This window comes from Otolemur garnettii, unplaced genomic scaffold (assembly GCF_000181295.1).
Source record: "Otolemur garnettii isolate 467f Iridium unplaced genomic scaffold, OtoGar3 scaffold00031, whole genome shotgun sequence".
NCBI lineage: Eukaryota > Metazoa > Chordata > Mammalia > Primates > Galagidae > Otolemur > Otolemur garnettii.
The window spans coordinates 6,868,397-6,883,508 of record NW_003852426.1 but is presented as its reverse complement, the minus strand read 5'-3'; the positions used below and the strand labels follow the sequence as shown (position 1 = coordinate 6,883,508).

The 15,112-nt window shown below is 51.4% G+C and overlaps 1 protein-coding gene across 1 annotated transcript; it reads right to left on the bottom strand.

The window, feature by feature from the left end:
• Window positions 1-824: 824 nt before the first annotated feature.
• On the bottom strand, window positions 825-8,810 carry MAPK13 (mitogen-activated protein kinase 13). Its single transcript, XM_003789142.3, has 12 exons — window positions 8,614-8,810; window positions 7,802-7,931; window positions 6,577-6,635; window positions 3,777-3,885; window positions 3,578-3,607; window positions 3,125-3,172; window positions 2,887-3,001; window positions 2,680-2,751; window positions 2,041-2,120; window positions 1,727-1,805; window positions 1,461-1,637; window positions 825-1,205 (listed from the first exon to the last, which is right to left on the bottom strand). The coding sequence occupies exons 1-12, from the start codon at window positions 8,730-8,732 to the stop codon at window positions 1,123-1,125; spliced, it is 1,101 nt and encodes a 366-aa protein (XP_003789190.1). The 5' UTR covers window positions 8,733-8,810; the 3' UTR covers window positions 825-1,122.
• Between the last annotated feature and the right edge of the window lie 6,302 nt (window positions 8,811-15,112).

The window sequence follows — 15,112 nt, the reverse complement described above, 5'->3', positions numbered from 1 at the left end:
TGAGACCCATTGTATCCCTGGCTTCTTTTGCAAATGGAAATTTATTCTGTCAAAGGTTTTCAAACCCAGACAGGAGGATAGTCGCCATTGTCAGGTTACAGCTTGGGAAAGCTGTGCTATCTCCCAAAAAGGAGCAGAACAGTTTGCCATAAAGCCAGGAACAAGCCCATTTCTGCCTCCAGCAGCTCCTAGTCGACAAGCCTGCTGTCGCTTCCTATCTTGATTGCTTATCACTCACCCAAAATAACCTGAGCACAATGTCTCACCAGCTGCAGCTCTCTCTGCAACTCTCTTAATTTAGCAGCCAAACACATTTGGCTCCATAACAGCCCACAGGGCCTGAGCACAGGGCCCAGGATGGGGCCGCCCTCACGGCCATCTGTACTGGGTTAGTGTCCCCTGAAAATTCATGCCCACCTGGAACCTGAGAATATGACTTTATTTGGAAATAGAATCTCTGCAGATGTAATTAGTAAAGACTGGGTGGGAGATCACCCCAGGTCAGGGTGAGCCCTAAATCCAGTGACTGGCGCTCTTCTAAGAGAAAAGGGTAGATAAGCTCAGGCAGAGATGGGAGTGATGCAGCAACAGGCCAGGGAAAACTACCCAAAGCTCTGAAAAGGTAAGGAAGGAGTCTCCCTAGAGCCTTCCAAAGGAGCATGGCCTGGCCAACAACTTAATCTCAGGCTTCTGGCCTTCGGAACTGTGAGAGAGTAAACTTCTGGGGTTTTAAGCCACCCAGTTTGTGGTACTTTGTTATAGCAGCCCAAGGAAACTAACATGCCATCACTGCCATAGACCCCTGGCCCAGCTCAGCACCCCTCTCAGCCCCACCACAGCCAGAAAGGAAAGGAGCCCCCATACTTAGGTGACTGTACAGATGGGTGTTTTAATAAGGCCCATATGTTCAGTGCTATTGTCTTCCAACCAACATCTTTGTATTCTGCATCTACCAGGCCCGTTTACTACACAAGAAGGGCTCTTCTGTCCTCTGCTTGAAAGGCTGTATTTGGAGAAGGTTGAAACTTCAATAGTGATCAATAAATATTGGTCCTTGGGCAGTGTCTGGCCAGTGGTGCACCACGATAGCTCCTGGGCACAGTGGGAGCTGGGCTGGACAAGTCACTGCAGCTTCATGCCACTCTGGCGCCGAGAGTCCTTCCGGGCAATGGGGCTGAAGTTCACAATCTCCTTGTAGATGTGCTCTAAGAAAGGCAGCGTGGTTTAAGGTGGATAAGGTGGTGCTGAGGGCAAGATAGAGCCCATTCTCCCTTTAGACCTTGCGAAGTGGGAAGTCAGTTCACGGAGAAAAAAACACACTAGTGATAATACTGACTCAGAGGGAAAGAGCAAGAGACTCCAGGGAACAGGCGGGGCTGGCCAAGGCCAGGCTGGGAGATGGAGGCAAAGTAGACTGTCTGCAGGCAGACAGGGAAAGAGCCCCAGGCCCTGGCTCTTACGTTTCCATTCATCCACTGTGAGTTTCTCATGTTCTAAGGGATCATCAAACGGCTGCTGGGCCTCTGTCTCCTCCTCAGGGTCCCGGAAGGGCTCGAAGAAGGGGTGGGTGAGGGCCTGTGCGGCTGTCAGGCGCTTGTCCACATCCAGCTCCAGTATCTTCTCCAGTAGGTCTGTGGCTGCAGCAGCAGAGCCTGAGCCTAAGCCCAGGCCCCGGGAGTGCCCGCCCACTGGGAAGGACCCTGGGGGAATGGGCCCTGAGACTCACCATGGGCGCTGGCCTTTGGGAAGAGCTGAGTGAAATCTTTCTTAGGGCTCTGTGGCAGGGACTGGATGTAGGATTTGGCCTGGAAGACAGAAGAGCATTGGAACCACTCCGGGGCTCTGGCCTCAGGGGTAGAGCAGGGATTTCAGAAAAGCCCCAGAGGAGGGCTGAAGGCTCAGGTCAGAGTCTGAGGGAGCACAGGGCAAGAGCACCTGCCAGGGCAGAGGGATGCTGTGGGAAGGTGCCGGTGAGCCCTGTTCCCAAAGGCCCCCAGTCCACTTGGCTTCTAGCCAGCCAAGTGCCCATTTGCCACCTACCGCTTTGTCATTCAGCTTCTGCACAAACTCTGCACCTGGCACCCCAGTCACTTTAAGAATCTGAGTCAGCTGGTCTAGGTCTTTGGCAGCTGGTTAAGGCTTATCCTTGATCTCTGCTGGAGAGTCAGGGGTTGCCCTTCCCTTGGCTCTGTTATCCTTCCACCCACATACTGTGGTGGCCAACTACCCAGGCTCCAGACCTTCCACCTCCTGTTTCCAGAAGAGGCTCATCTTTCCAGATTCAGGTCTCAGGAGAGCTTCCTAACATGCCAGGCTGGGAAGGGCCCCTCCACAACAATCACTCACACCCCAGTCAATCATCCTCTTCTGTTTCCTCATCTCCTCCCCCAACCCCTTGCACTGCCAATTGGATAGGGCTGACCTTGTCCCTTCTCATCCAAGGTCTGCCCAGCATACACAGGTGCTCAATGTGTGTGATGCCAAAATTTGAAGCATACTCTTCATAGTGGTGGAATGACAGGTGACTCATTGTCATCATTTTGCTTATCTGTCTTTTAAAAGTTATTCTATAGGGAGCCTGTATCACTCTCGCATTAAGAAAAAAAGAGCTATTTAAATAAAATGTCTGTTGAAGGAATGAATCCTTAGATGGAGTCTGGCTTTTCTGGCAAAGGATACAATCTTTCCCCTTGAACAGAGTTTTCCCTGTCAGCATCTCTGCCATGATACAGCCAACAGACCAGATGTCCACTGCAGAGGGAGGGGGAGTGTCACCTGGGCTTTCTGACTGGGACCCGATCATCCGCTCAGAATCAGCAGGTGGCCCCAAGGAAGCCACCAGGCAGGTGCCCAGCCCCCTTGTCTCCCAGGCAGCTGTCCACTGACCCGTCTGGTTGTAGTGCATCCAGCTAAGGATCACCTCAGGGGCCCGGTACCAGCGGGTCACCACGTAGCCAGTCATCTCGGCATCTGCATGCCGTGCCAGCCCAAAATCCAGGATCTATGGCTCAGGGGACATAGGGAGAAGGAGCTTGCTGAGAGAAGAGGCTGCTGGAGCAGCTTGGAGGGGCTCCGTGGTGGAGAGCTGTCCACCCCCAGGCTGAGCCTGCTGTGGCCCACTCACCTTTAGTTCACAGTCCTCGTTCACAGCCAGGTTGCCCGGCTTCAGGTCCTGGATGGGAAGACAGACAGGGAGCACTGAGCTGAGAGGCAGATTCGGGAGCTTGTCCTGTCCTGCCAGCAGTGTGCCCTGCCCTCTCTGGGCCTCCATCTCCTCACTGTAAAATGAGTGCTGGACTGAGTCCTCTCTGGGCCTGTCCAGATCTAAATCTTCCTGGTTCTTGAAGCCTGAAACACCCAGCTCAGGGGTCACTTTGTGTGCAGTAATTCCCCATTAAAGTTCCCCAGAACACAACGATTCTTCTGAGCAGGCCTTCCTAGGCCAAGGCTGGGCCTGAAAAATCCACATTCCATGCTCCCAAGAACTGTCCCCACCCTCCACATTTCCCTGCTTCTTGTCTGCCATAGGAACCCCTTCCCCGGCTGAGTGGGGTGGGACAGCAGAGAAAACACTCACCCTGTGGACGACCCCAGCTGAGTGGATATACTGTCGGGGAGAGAAAGAGGGATTCATCACCCAGATTCCACACCAAGCATTTGAGGCTGGCTTGGAAACCACCTAAATCCTGTCACCGTGTGCTCTCCTCCAGCCTCCCCCAATCCTCAGGTCTCCACATGGAGGCCCCTCCTCGGCCACCCTCCAAGCCCCCACCCACTTTGAGGCCTTTGAACATCTGGTACACGAGGTACTGGATCTTGTCCTCACTGAATTCCATCCCCATGATCTTCTGCAGGTCCGTCTGCATGAAGGGCATCACCAGGTAGCTGGAAGGCATGAGGGCTTCTTGGAATAGTCCCCAGCCCCACCCAGCCCCAGGTCAGGTCTGTGCTCAAAGGAAGGGTATGAGGGTGAGGCAGAACAGCCTCAGTGATGACCTCAAGTATATAAAACCCAGCCCCACTCTGCAAGCCAGACCCCCCACCACAGGCTACAGAGCTCAGGGTAAGCATTTCAGCTGGTGTGTGCTCAGGAAAACTAGATGGAGCTGTGTTCCCGCTCTTTAAAGGTACCTTCTCACTGCCCTCCTTCGCACCCCACAGAAAGCCACAGTTGAGAATTGTAAACATTTGCCAGTATTTCTTTCAGCTTCTGTCCAAATATTTTCTCCCCCAGAGGGTCATGCCTGGCTGAGATGGCTCCACCAACAAACAATTTGTCTGCCCTTCCAAGAAGGAAACAATAAAACAATTTCCAGGAGGGCAGAAGGAGGTGGCTGGGTTTTTGCACCCTCTTACGAGATTGCAAAATGGGTCAAGGTCAGCAAAATGTAACTGTTACTCAAGGTAGTAGCAGCAAAGTCCAGAATGAAAAATAAAAAAGATTGTAAAATAAACATTTTTTTCTTTAAAAAGAATGTGATAGAGGGCAGCGCCTATGGCTCAAAGGAGTAGGACGCTGGCCCCATATACCAGGGGTAGTGGGTTCAAACCTGGCCCTGGCCAAAAACTGCAAACAAAAAAGAATGCGATAAAGGCCATCTATGTGAGCCTCTGCATCTCAGAAGCCTTCAGCCCAACCACACTGCCCCCCACTCCTCCAGGGGCCCTGCTCCATGTGTAGACCCCTCCTGTGAACCTGTTGTGGCCCCCAGTTCGTTCTTCTTGGCAGACAAACTTCTGGAAGTCTCACTGTGCTCAAACTACCTTCCGTGACTTTGCTTGTTCAAGCAACCACTGCACCCTATGTTACTACCCAACTTCTGGAAAGGGGGGACCACACTCCTTGACTCCACTGCCCTAGCTCCCAGTCCCCCTGTCCCCCCAACTTGGTCTCTTCTTCCATCCTACATTTAAACTGCTCAGCTCAAGGTCACCAGTGATCACTTGACAAATACACCACTACTCCCTTTCTTCCTGTTTGACCTTTCCCAGTCTGATACTTCTTCAAAATTCTGTGCCGGACTCTCCTCTGCCCTGATCAAGCTCCCTCAGGTTTCTTCATCTGCTCATCCTCTTGTACCTTCTCCTAAGATTGATATCTGAACAACATTATCTTATCACAGTGGTTCTCAACCTTCCTAATGCCGCGACCCTTTACTATAGTTCCTCATGTTGTGGTGACCCCCAACCATAAAATTCTTTTCATTGCTACTTTATTAACTGTAATTTTGCTATTATTATGAATCGTAATGTAAATATCTGATATGCAGGATGTATTTTCATTGGTCGCGACCCACAGGTTGAGAACCTCTGTCTTATCACATTCTACATTTACCTGTTACACAGATTTGACTATCTTCCACAGGTGATTATTTCAATCCAAATCCATCTCTCTAGCTACACCTTCTCCTGAGGTTCTTTTTTATTTACCACTATTTTTTTTTTGCAGTTTTTGGCCAGGGCTGGGTTTGAACCTGCCACTTTTGGCATATGGGGCTGGCGCCTTACTCCTTTGAGCCACAGGTACCACCCTTTATTTGCCACTATTGATTAAACATGTGAGCAATCTTTAGAAGTGAAGTGTCCAAAATGGTGCTCATTATCCTTCCCCTAAGATCTGTTTATCTTTCACTTTGCACTTCCAGCAGGAACCCGGGCATCTCCCACCTTTGCCACCTCACACAACCACTGCACCCCATCAGATACGTTTGGTCGGTCCTGCCTCCCAAATGGGTCTACAGTCTGCTCTCAGCATTGTCATCTCTACTTATTTTTTAATTTTAAAATTTGTTTATTTTTTGTTTAGGGACAAGGTCTTGCTAGGTTGTTCAGGCTGGTCTTGAACTCTTGACCTCAACTGATCTTTCCCACCTCAGCCTACCCAGTAGCTGGGATTATAGGCATGTGCTACCATGCCTCGCACCTGTACTTTAGATCAACATCTGGGTCACTAACGTTGGTCCTGGGGCTTTCCCTCCTGTGCTCCTTTCTCACAGAGCGCTGCCAGAGTGTATCCCCAAAATCCCATCTGATCACATCACCTCCCTGCTCAAAACCTCCATGGACTTGGGTCTGGCTATAGGATCAAGTCCAGACTCTTAGCTTGACCAAACCAGCTGCACCCAGAACTTATCACACTGAACTTCTGGAAATGTCCAAACAGTCCAGTACTACTTAGGCACTGCACTAGTAAAGCCATTCATGTAGCACCTATGTTTTCTGGTTCTATGTAACTCTATCAAACACTCTATCAGCCAGAGGTGGCCAAGGCTTCCTGATCCTTGCTTCATGTTAGAAAGAGCCCAGAGATCCAGAACCACAGTGGGGACCCCCAGGTAAAGGTGAAGGGATTTGGTGCAAACCCTGTGAGGACTCATAGGTATGTCTTCATGGTGTTAAAGCTGAGCAAACAGGGAAGCAGCAGTGCGGACAGTCCTGCCAGGCAAGCAGCCCACAAAGCCCATCCCTGGTAGGAGACCCTCCTACGCAGAAGAAAGAATCTATACCCTCCCCAACTTGCCCCAGAGGGCAAGTAAGGCCTGAAAATACTCTACAACCCAGTGCAGCCCAACTCACAAGTCATGGAAGTTGCGCAGAGAGGAGGCCGGAGTAAACACATCCAGGAGTCCAATGACCTGGGGAAAAGTAATCAGTGAGGGCTGGACAGAAACTGCCCCCTCCTACCTCCTTTGGGGCTCCAGTCATGCACAGGACCACTCAACCTCTCCTAATATACCATCTCCAGCAGGAAGCAGCCTTCTTGGAAGCAGCTAAAGGGGTAGAGGCCAAAGAGGAACCCCACAATTGGGAGGGAGCTTGCAATAAACAGTGATAGAGAATCAGGCTGGGGAGAAGGAGAGATCTGCAAAGAGGATCACAGCTCCCAAGTCTAGGGTTTAGGAGCACAAACCCAGTCTCAACTCAAGCAGGTAGTAGGAAATCATAAGGGGAGGGTTTGGGGGGGGGAGAGAAGGAACAGGGAAGAAGCTCTCCAGCTAGCAGGATCTTGCCCTTGACTGTGGGTCTCAGCCATATCCATCCTGTCACAGGCTTGATTCAGAGCCAGAGGCAAGATCACCCCTGGCCACAGGGAAGGGGTTTGCTGAAGAGTGCTTACAATGTTTTGAAGGCACTATTTGAAATGTTTGCCCTCCATGTGGGTATTCTGAAGCAAAGCCTGGTTGCCTGGCTGTTTCTATCAGGCAGGACAGTCTCTAACAGTCACATATGCAGGCTGCTGAGATTCAAATCCCAGCTCTGCTACTGACTAACCATATAACATGGGAGACTTTCTGTGCCTGAGTTTCCTCATATGTAACATGGGGGCAGTAGTATTAATCTCATGTGACAGTGTGAGAATTAAACAAGCCAGTTTATGCAAAGCTCTTAGAACAGTGTCTGCCACATAGTAAGTGCTCAATTAAATATTTATTTTTCCTGTTATTATTATCAGGGTCTCATGTGAAAACATTAACCAGGATTCTAGTCCAGCGGCCACATGCTCTTAGACATGGAACAAATTACAAAGTTACTCTGTGCCTATTTCCTCATAAGGAGACAGTAAGTTTGTACCTCACAAAGCTCGTGCTGCCAAAAATACCCTTTGCACTCTTCCTAGAAGGTGGGTAGGGGAGGTCTTGGCACCCCCTCATTTTCATAATGAGGTGAGAAGCTGGATAGGTAGAGCAGGGAGGAGATTCTCCTTCTGCTCCTGTCCAGAGCTCTCTGTGCTGGGAGAGGCCTGGTCAGGACCGCCAGGCCCCTGCCCTCCCTTCTTCCCCAGAGCCGCAGCCCAGCCTACGTTCTCATGCTGCATGTGCTTCAGCAGCAGCAGCTCCCGATAGGCCCGCTTGGCGAAGATCTCAGACTGAAAGGGCCGGCACAGCTTCTTGATGGCCACCTTTTCCCCTGACCGCTTGTCAATGGCAGAACTGTGGGGGACACAGGCAGGTCAGCAGGCAACGGCTTTCCTCCTGATGCTGGGTGGTATCTCCTGGGCCCCTCTGGCCTTCACTGTTGGAGGGGCCAGCCCAGTGATGCCCTCTACCCTGAATGTGGGAGAGTTGTAGGACACAGGGGGCAGAGGCAGGAAGCCATGCACTACTGCACCAGGGGCAGGAACAGTTTAATGCCCAAAGGATCCTGAGGAGGGCAGGAGTCTCTTCTCTATTTTCTCTATGCTATTTGGCAAGTCACCCCACTCTCTTGGGCCTCAGTATAGCCATCCTCAACAATCCCCAAGTCCTGGCGAACCAGACCTAGTCCTAATTCAACCTACAGAGACCCCACACAGCCATCCAGTGAGAAAAGTGAGATGGCGCCGGGGTGGCCCTGGGCCTGCCTCTGTCAGGCTTGAGGTTTCTGGCTTATACTATGTTTTGCTCCCAGCTCCAGGCTTGGCCCAGAAAAATCCCGGGAAGAGGAGGCTGGGCCTTGGGGTCCTCGGTCAAGGTGGTGCTCGAGAGGGGCCAGCCAAGGGAGGTCCCGGAGACGGACGCCCACCCCCGCCTGCCGCTTGTCTGGAGGCTCCAGGTCCCTGGGCTCTCGCCGCGTGCCGGCCCCGACGGCCGGGCGTCCCCCACGCCCCCAGCGGCCGCGCGGCCCAGGTCTCACCATACGGCGCCATAGGCCCCGCTGCCGATGTGCGTCGGGGACACATAGGTCTTGGGCAGCTCCCAGGCGGTTTTGTTGACATCTTGCTTGTAGAAGCCCCTTTTCCGGGTGAGGCTCATGCCGGGCACGCAATCTCGGAGGCCCCAGTGCTGCAGCTGCGTTTGCGGCCCTCAGGGCTCCCAGAACCCCGGTCCCCGTGTCTCCGGCCGGTCCGCCCCGCGCCTCCCGCTCCTCCCCGTGAGGGCGGGGGCTCTGGCCCCAGACCTTCCCACCTGTCGCCTCGCCCAGGTGCGCCCTGGCTGCCACGCCCAGGCCGGCTGGGCTGCTTTGCGCTCCTCCTTTCCGCCCGGCACCTGGAGTGTGTGGCCGCGAGGCCCGACGGAGGCACGGCGGCAGGTGCGGGTCCCAGGACAGAGGCTGCCCTGCAGGAATGGAATGCCGCTGGCCAAGTGCCCACCGGTGGTGGGGCCGCTTAGACACACGAAGAAGAAAGAGAGAGACCTGGGCTCTGTAGGATAAGCGGAGATTTTGAAAACAGTTTAGGAAAACAAACCTCATAACTTTTGTACCATGGAAAAATTTTAAAATAGAGGAAAATAGAATCGCCCAGTGCTTCTCACACTTGAAAATGCACAGGAATCCCTTGGAAATTTTAGCTGATTAAAATGCAGATTCCGTAGGCCTGGGGTGGAGCCAAGATTCTGCATCTCCAACCAGCTCCCGGGCTCAGAGGCCTCCGGACTACACTTTAATGGGTGCTTCTCATGAACCCCATGACCCTAATTCCTCAGTTCAGCATCTGCAGCATCTCATAGGCAATTCTATTTCATCTGCCCTCCTCTACTTCCTTTATTTTGAAGCAAAAGCCAAGCATTGTATAATTTCATCCATAAATATTTTTGTGTCTCTCAAAAGTAAATATTTTTTAAAGCACATAACCACAACATCATTTTTTTTAAACTGCAACAGAGTCTCACTCAGTCACCCTGGGTAGAGTGCTCTGGCGTCATAGCTGACAGCAACCTCAAACTTGGGCTCAAGCAATTTTCTTTCTTTTTTTTTTGCAGTTTTGAGCAGGGCGGGTCTTAAACCTGCCACCCCTGGCATATGGGGCAGGTGCCCTACTCCTTGAGCCACAGGCGTTGCCCCGCAAGCAATTTTGTCTCAGCCTCCTAAGTAGCTGGGACTACAGGTGCCCACAACAGCACCCAGCTATTTTTTAGAGACCAGGTTTTGCTCTTGCTCAGGCTGGTCTTGAATTCCTGACCTCAAGCAATCTACCCATCTCAGCCTCCCAGAGTGCTAGGATTACAGGTGTGAGACACCATGCCCAGCTTCACAAAACCATTCTTTTTTTTTTTTTTTTTTTTTTTTTTTTTTTTTTTGAGACAGAGCCTCAAGCTGTCCCCCTGGGTAGAGTGCCCTGGCATCACAGCTCACAGCAACCTCCAACTCCTGGGTTCAAGTGAGTCTCCTGCCTCCGCCTCCCAAGTAGCTGGGACCACAGGCGCCCGCCACAACGCCCGGCTATTTTTTGGTTGCAGCCGTCATTGTTGTTTGGCGGGTCCGGGCTGGGGATTCGAACCCGCCACCTTAGGTGTACGTGGCTGGCGCCTTAGCCGGTTGAGCTATAGGCGCTGAGCCCACAAAACCATTCTTAAACCTAAAATTAGTAGCACTAATCTGTAACACCAAATATCCATGCAGGTTCAGCTGTTCAGTTTTGAAGTTTTTGCTGGCTTCCTAATGCCTTATGAGGGCAACAGTAAACCAGAGCCCTCTGCCACCTAAGTCTGGTGGCTGTGCAGCCTGAAGGAGATTGGGTGCTCAAATTAAATCATAAAGGCCCTTGGGGAGCAAGGGCTCTGGATGCCCCTTTCTGGCCTGGGGCTATGGAAATGGTAGGGACTTCTTGCTTCACTTTGTCAAAGGGAGAGAAGGTGTCTTCAGCAAGGAGCAAAATTTGTAGTGGCCTGCAAGCTGGGGATCTGCACTAGGGAGTCCACAGACCCTAACGCCTCCCATGCAATCCTACACCAGAAGGCACAGCCTAGAGCAGGCATCCTCAAACTGTGGCCCGCCTAGGACATTTACCCGGCCCGACGGGTGTTTTTGCAACCGCTGCCTGTCCTGCTTAGCAGCCGACTCATCCCAGGGCCTACAGTCTGGCCCTCCAATGGTCTGAGGGACAGTGAACTGGCCCCCTGTTTAAAAAGTTTGAGGATCCCTGGCCTAGAGCATTTTGGAGTAGAGTGCAGGGATCACAGAAAAATACCCAACAAGCATTTCAGGCAGGGAATCTGATTTATTCATCTCTAGCACACAGTAGGATATCAATAAATATGTGGAGAATGAATGGAAGAGTCAGCCCATTAGAAGTGAAAAAAAATTTATTTAATAAACACTTGTATTTGCCATGTGCCTGTCATTATACTAAGTGTTTTCCATATACAACTCACTTAATCCTGGGAAGAAGCCTGAGTCAGTACCATTATTATCCTCATTGTAGGGATGAAGAAACTGAAGTATAGAGAGGTTAAGTAATTTGCCCAAGGTTACACAGCTGGTAAGGGCAGGGCTAGGTGAAGAAGCTAACACAGCCTGGTTCTAGAGTTCAAGCTCTTGGTTCTAAGGCTGTGCAGTGTCTCCAAGTTGAGGGGGCATTGCTCCATAAATGGTATGGCCTTGCCCACATCAGAAGGACATGTCTGGTGATCAAACCCTGTCTCTCTCAGTACAATCTGCCCTGGGGTATCTAACATACTCCTCAACCTTTTCCCTGCCTTACTGCCTACTCTGCCCTTGATACTCTGTGGGAGGAGAAGGGAAGGGTTACGCGCCTAGGAGCCCTACAGGAGTTTTGGTCCTTTGGGGTTAGTGGTACCAGTGGAAGTTACCCTGATTCTGAAGTTGAAACAGAGTTCTTCAGCTTCAGAATCACCAGGCCAGATTTTAGGGCTAGCAAGAGAGCATTCTCCAGGGGACTCAGATTTCCTTCTAGCTTGAGGATCCAGAAAAGAAAGGGGCTGGGATCTGGGCCAGACGCCAGGTCAGGGCTGAAGCCTCTACTGCATGTCTCAAACACTTGTGTATAGCGGAGGATGTGAGGAATACCAGAGAAGTGCTCATTGCCCAAGTGAGTGCAATCCTTTGAGGGCACACGCTGGCCACTCTGGCTGTGGCTACAGATGCCTCTTGAGCAAGTATCAGGAAGTGACTCAGGCCTCAGCTGCTGACACTGACCCCTACCTTGGGCCTGTGTTTACTCAGCAGCCATGTAGCCTCGGAAGATCCAGTCAGGGAAGTCATGAATGGGAGAATGGGAGGATGGGATCACTCGGGATGTCTTGGAGGCCCTGCCTCCCCCCAGCCCCAAGACTCTCTTCTCTTTGAGCTTCAAGCTCACTTTGTTCTTCTCTCCAGACACTGACCCAATGTTGTATATTGGTGTCTGCCCTGCTAATGTGGAGGCAGGGGTTTGGGACACTGACTTTGGAATGAGACCTGAATTTCCCTCCTGGCTCTTGTCACTATCTGCTGTGTGATGTTGGGCAAAGTTCCTTCCCCTCTCTGAGCTTCAGTATCCTCTTTGTAAAATGGGGATAATATTAAAGTATGACAAACATATTTAAAAAAGTGTGAGGAATGTATCATTCCAAGTACAGTGTAAGCATATCCCTCACAAGAACCCAGAGAGGTAGGAACTTTAATGTCTCCAACCAGAGAGCCCCAGAAACACACCGTGGGGAAGACACTGAATTTCTTGCTTGTTGCTGTGAGGGAGATCAGGTACCACAGGGATCGTGGGGTGTCTCAGTAAGGGGGTGTCAGAAAGGACTTATAAGGTTTGGACTTAGGTGATTTGGGGAGGGTTAAGGAAGCGAGGCTTGGTTCTGGATTGGAGGCTGTCAGGAAGTGAGGGTGATACTAAGATTGTGTATCTTCATAATAAATTCTACCTAGAAGAAGGGCAGACTAGAGCAAGGCAGAGCTACAACTAGTAAAGAATCAGCCTTCACTCAGATTAACTGTCCGGGGGGTGTTTGGTCATTTTTTGTGGTTTGGACAATATTCATGTTTTGTCTGTGTTCAGACATGATTATGTAGTCTGGCTTTTGTCTTGATCCACACTGGTCACAGATAGCCTTGTCTGATGTTGATACCTTTGAAATTCAACAGAAGCACCCCAAGACTGAGCTGTGCCTGGCCAGCTGTGAGCAACCAAATCCTGGCTGATAGGACTGGGCAGCTCCCAGATCAGGTCTACTTTGGTCTGTCCCAATATTATTACATCCTAGTACAGATGGAGAGACTGAGGCTCAGAGAGGTTAATTAATTTGCCTAAGGAAGCACAAAACTAGGAAGGTAAACATGACCTTCAAACCTTGTGTCTGCCTCCTGAGTCTGCACATATAACCACTGACTAGAATGCCTGTGCCGGACAAGCACGTGAAAGTGGCTTGTCACTGTGGTGTTGTCTTCCCTGCTAGACTGTGAGGCTCTGGAAGGAAGGCACATGGGTTGGAAATCGATGACTTCTTTGAGACTGAGACAAAAGACCCACATGATTATGAGGCTGTCATGTCCTCCATCCTAGCCCCCTAAAACTCCAACTTGCCTCAGGAATAAAGCAACTGCTCAAATGATAAACTGCCCTTCTTGTCCCAAATGGCAGGGCCAGCATCCACATCCTTACCACCATTGGCCATGAGTTAGCCATAAAAATGAGAAAGCACAACACCTATGGAGTCCAGCCCCGGGGGTTGGAACAGGCAAAGAAACCAAGAGCTCTAGCTCCATCTCTGAAAGATTCACATGCTCTGGGGCTTTCAAAACTCCATGAAACTAAAATGGTTCGGTTTCAGGAGGCAGGGAGATGCAAAAAAAGACTGAGTATGTGAGCAGTGCTGTGACTTGTTAAGCTGTATGATCTCAGACAAGCTAGTTGGCCTCTTTAAGCCTCAGTTTCCTCATCTGTAAAATGGGATTGGGTGATCATACTCATCTCACAGGCCTGTCATGAGGACTAAAGGAGATGACAGGAAAAGTGTCTGATTTGGTAGCTGGCACATGGTGGGCCTCACCAGTTTGCTCCTTCCCCAGGGTCTCCCACTGCTCAGTGCCAGCGCTCCTCTCCTCCTTTAGCATTTCAGTCCCTGCCCCAGCAGCAGCTCCCCAGGGTGGGATCTACTCCAACTCACATCCAATCCTTTATTAAGGTTTTTGCCAAATACCCAGCCCACAGATTCATTCACCCACTCATTCAACTTTTATTTATCGGGGTCTACTTTATGCCAGGGACTGGTCTGGGTGCAGAGAATGTTAACAGAAAAGGAATGGATTAAAAAACAACAACAACATTCTAGTGGAGAGGCCGATAAAAAACCACGAACAACTGGAATTGGGCTAAACCATACAAAATTGTTGGTATTTAATCATTTCATATGGTTCAACCAAATGTAACAGCAGATAGAATTAAGTGAATATCGTCTTAAGAAAATAAGGCAGAGGATGGCTCTAAAGCAGGACTGTGAGTGCTATTTTAGACGGGGTGGTCAGGTTAGGTCTCTCCGAGGAGGCGACATCTGAGCAACCTCGAATGGGCAGAGAGCCCGACAGACATCTCCCTCCCAGACCGCATCACATAAGGACACACGACAACAATGCTGCAGACCTGAATGTGTGCCCACCTCCCGCTGGCCTCCAGCCTCATTCCTCCCAGCCTGTGCCCTTCTCCTACTCCTGCAGCCTCTGCGAAGTCCTCGGGTACCAGCTCAGAGCCCCTGGGACACCTTACCGACTTCCGGAAACCCAAGGGGGTGCCCACCCCTTCCTGCGCGGCCCTCCTCATCTCCTGCTCTCCCTGTCTTGGGGAGTACCTCTTGCCCTTCCTGGGGGGCTGGAGTCTTAGTCAGCAGACCTAGGGCCTGAGCAGAACATCCATCCCAGGAACGAAAGATCAGGCACCTCCTTCTCACGGGCACCCCTATGAAATGCGGGAGCTTTTCTCGCAGCGCCCCCTTCCCGCCCTCGGCGTTAGCGCCCCCTGGTGGAGGACAGGGGCAGGGACAGCTCTGCTTAAACAGGCATCTCCCAGGTTTTCTGGGGCGCAGAAGACAGACCACACTTCTTCACACTTAACATGCCCACCCTCCAGTCGCCTTTCCACCCCTCCCCTAACACCTTTCTCTGTGCACCCAGCCCTCGACCCAAGCCTGTAAAGATGTGGCTGGGGGGAGGTCGGGAGCCGATGCCTCTGCTCTGTTTGATCTCGGCCTTGTGCAGTGTCCCGGCTCAGACGTTCATCTCCACCACCAGATGCTGACTCTATATCGGCAAAGGCAGCATTCTGACCACAGCCGAGCCATCCCACAGAAGCTGCTTAACAAATACTCAGTGAATGGCTCGGCGCCTGTGGCTCAAGTGGCTAAGGAGCCAGCCACATACACCTGAGCTGGTGGGTTCGGATCCAGCCCGGGCCCGCCAAACAACAATGACA

What these genes read in the sequence shown, in the direction of transcription:
- MAPK13 (XM_003789142.3), bottom strand. Translation starts at nt 8,732, where the DNA reads ATGAGCCTCACCCGGAAAAGGGGCTTCTACAAGCAAGATGTCAACAAA. An exon ending in GGGGCCTATGGCGCCGTATG is followed by an intron (nt 7,932 to 8,613) that starts GTGAGACCTGGG and finishes TGTCCCCCACAG; the next exon opens with TTCTGCCATTGACAAGCGGT. An exon ending in CCCAAAGGCCAGCGCCCATG is followed by an intron (nt 1,638 to 1,726) that starts GTGAGTCTCAGG and finishes CTGCTGCTGCAG; the next exon opens with CCACAGACCTACTGGAGAAG.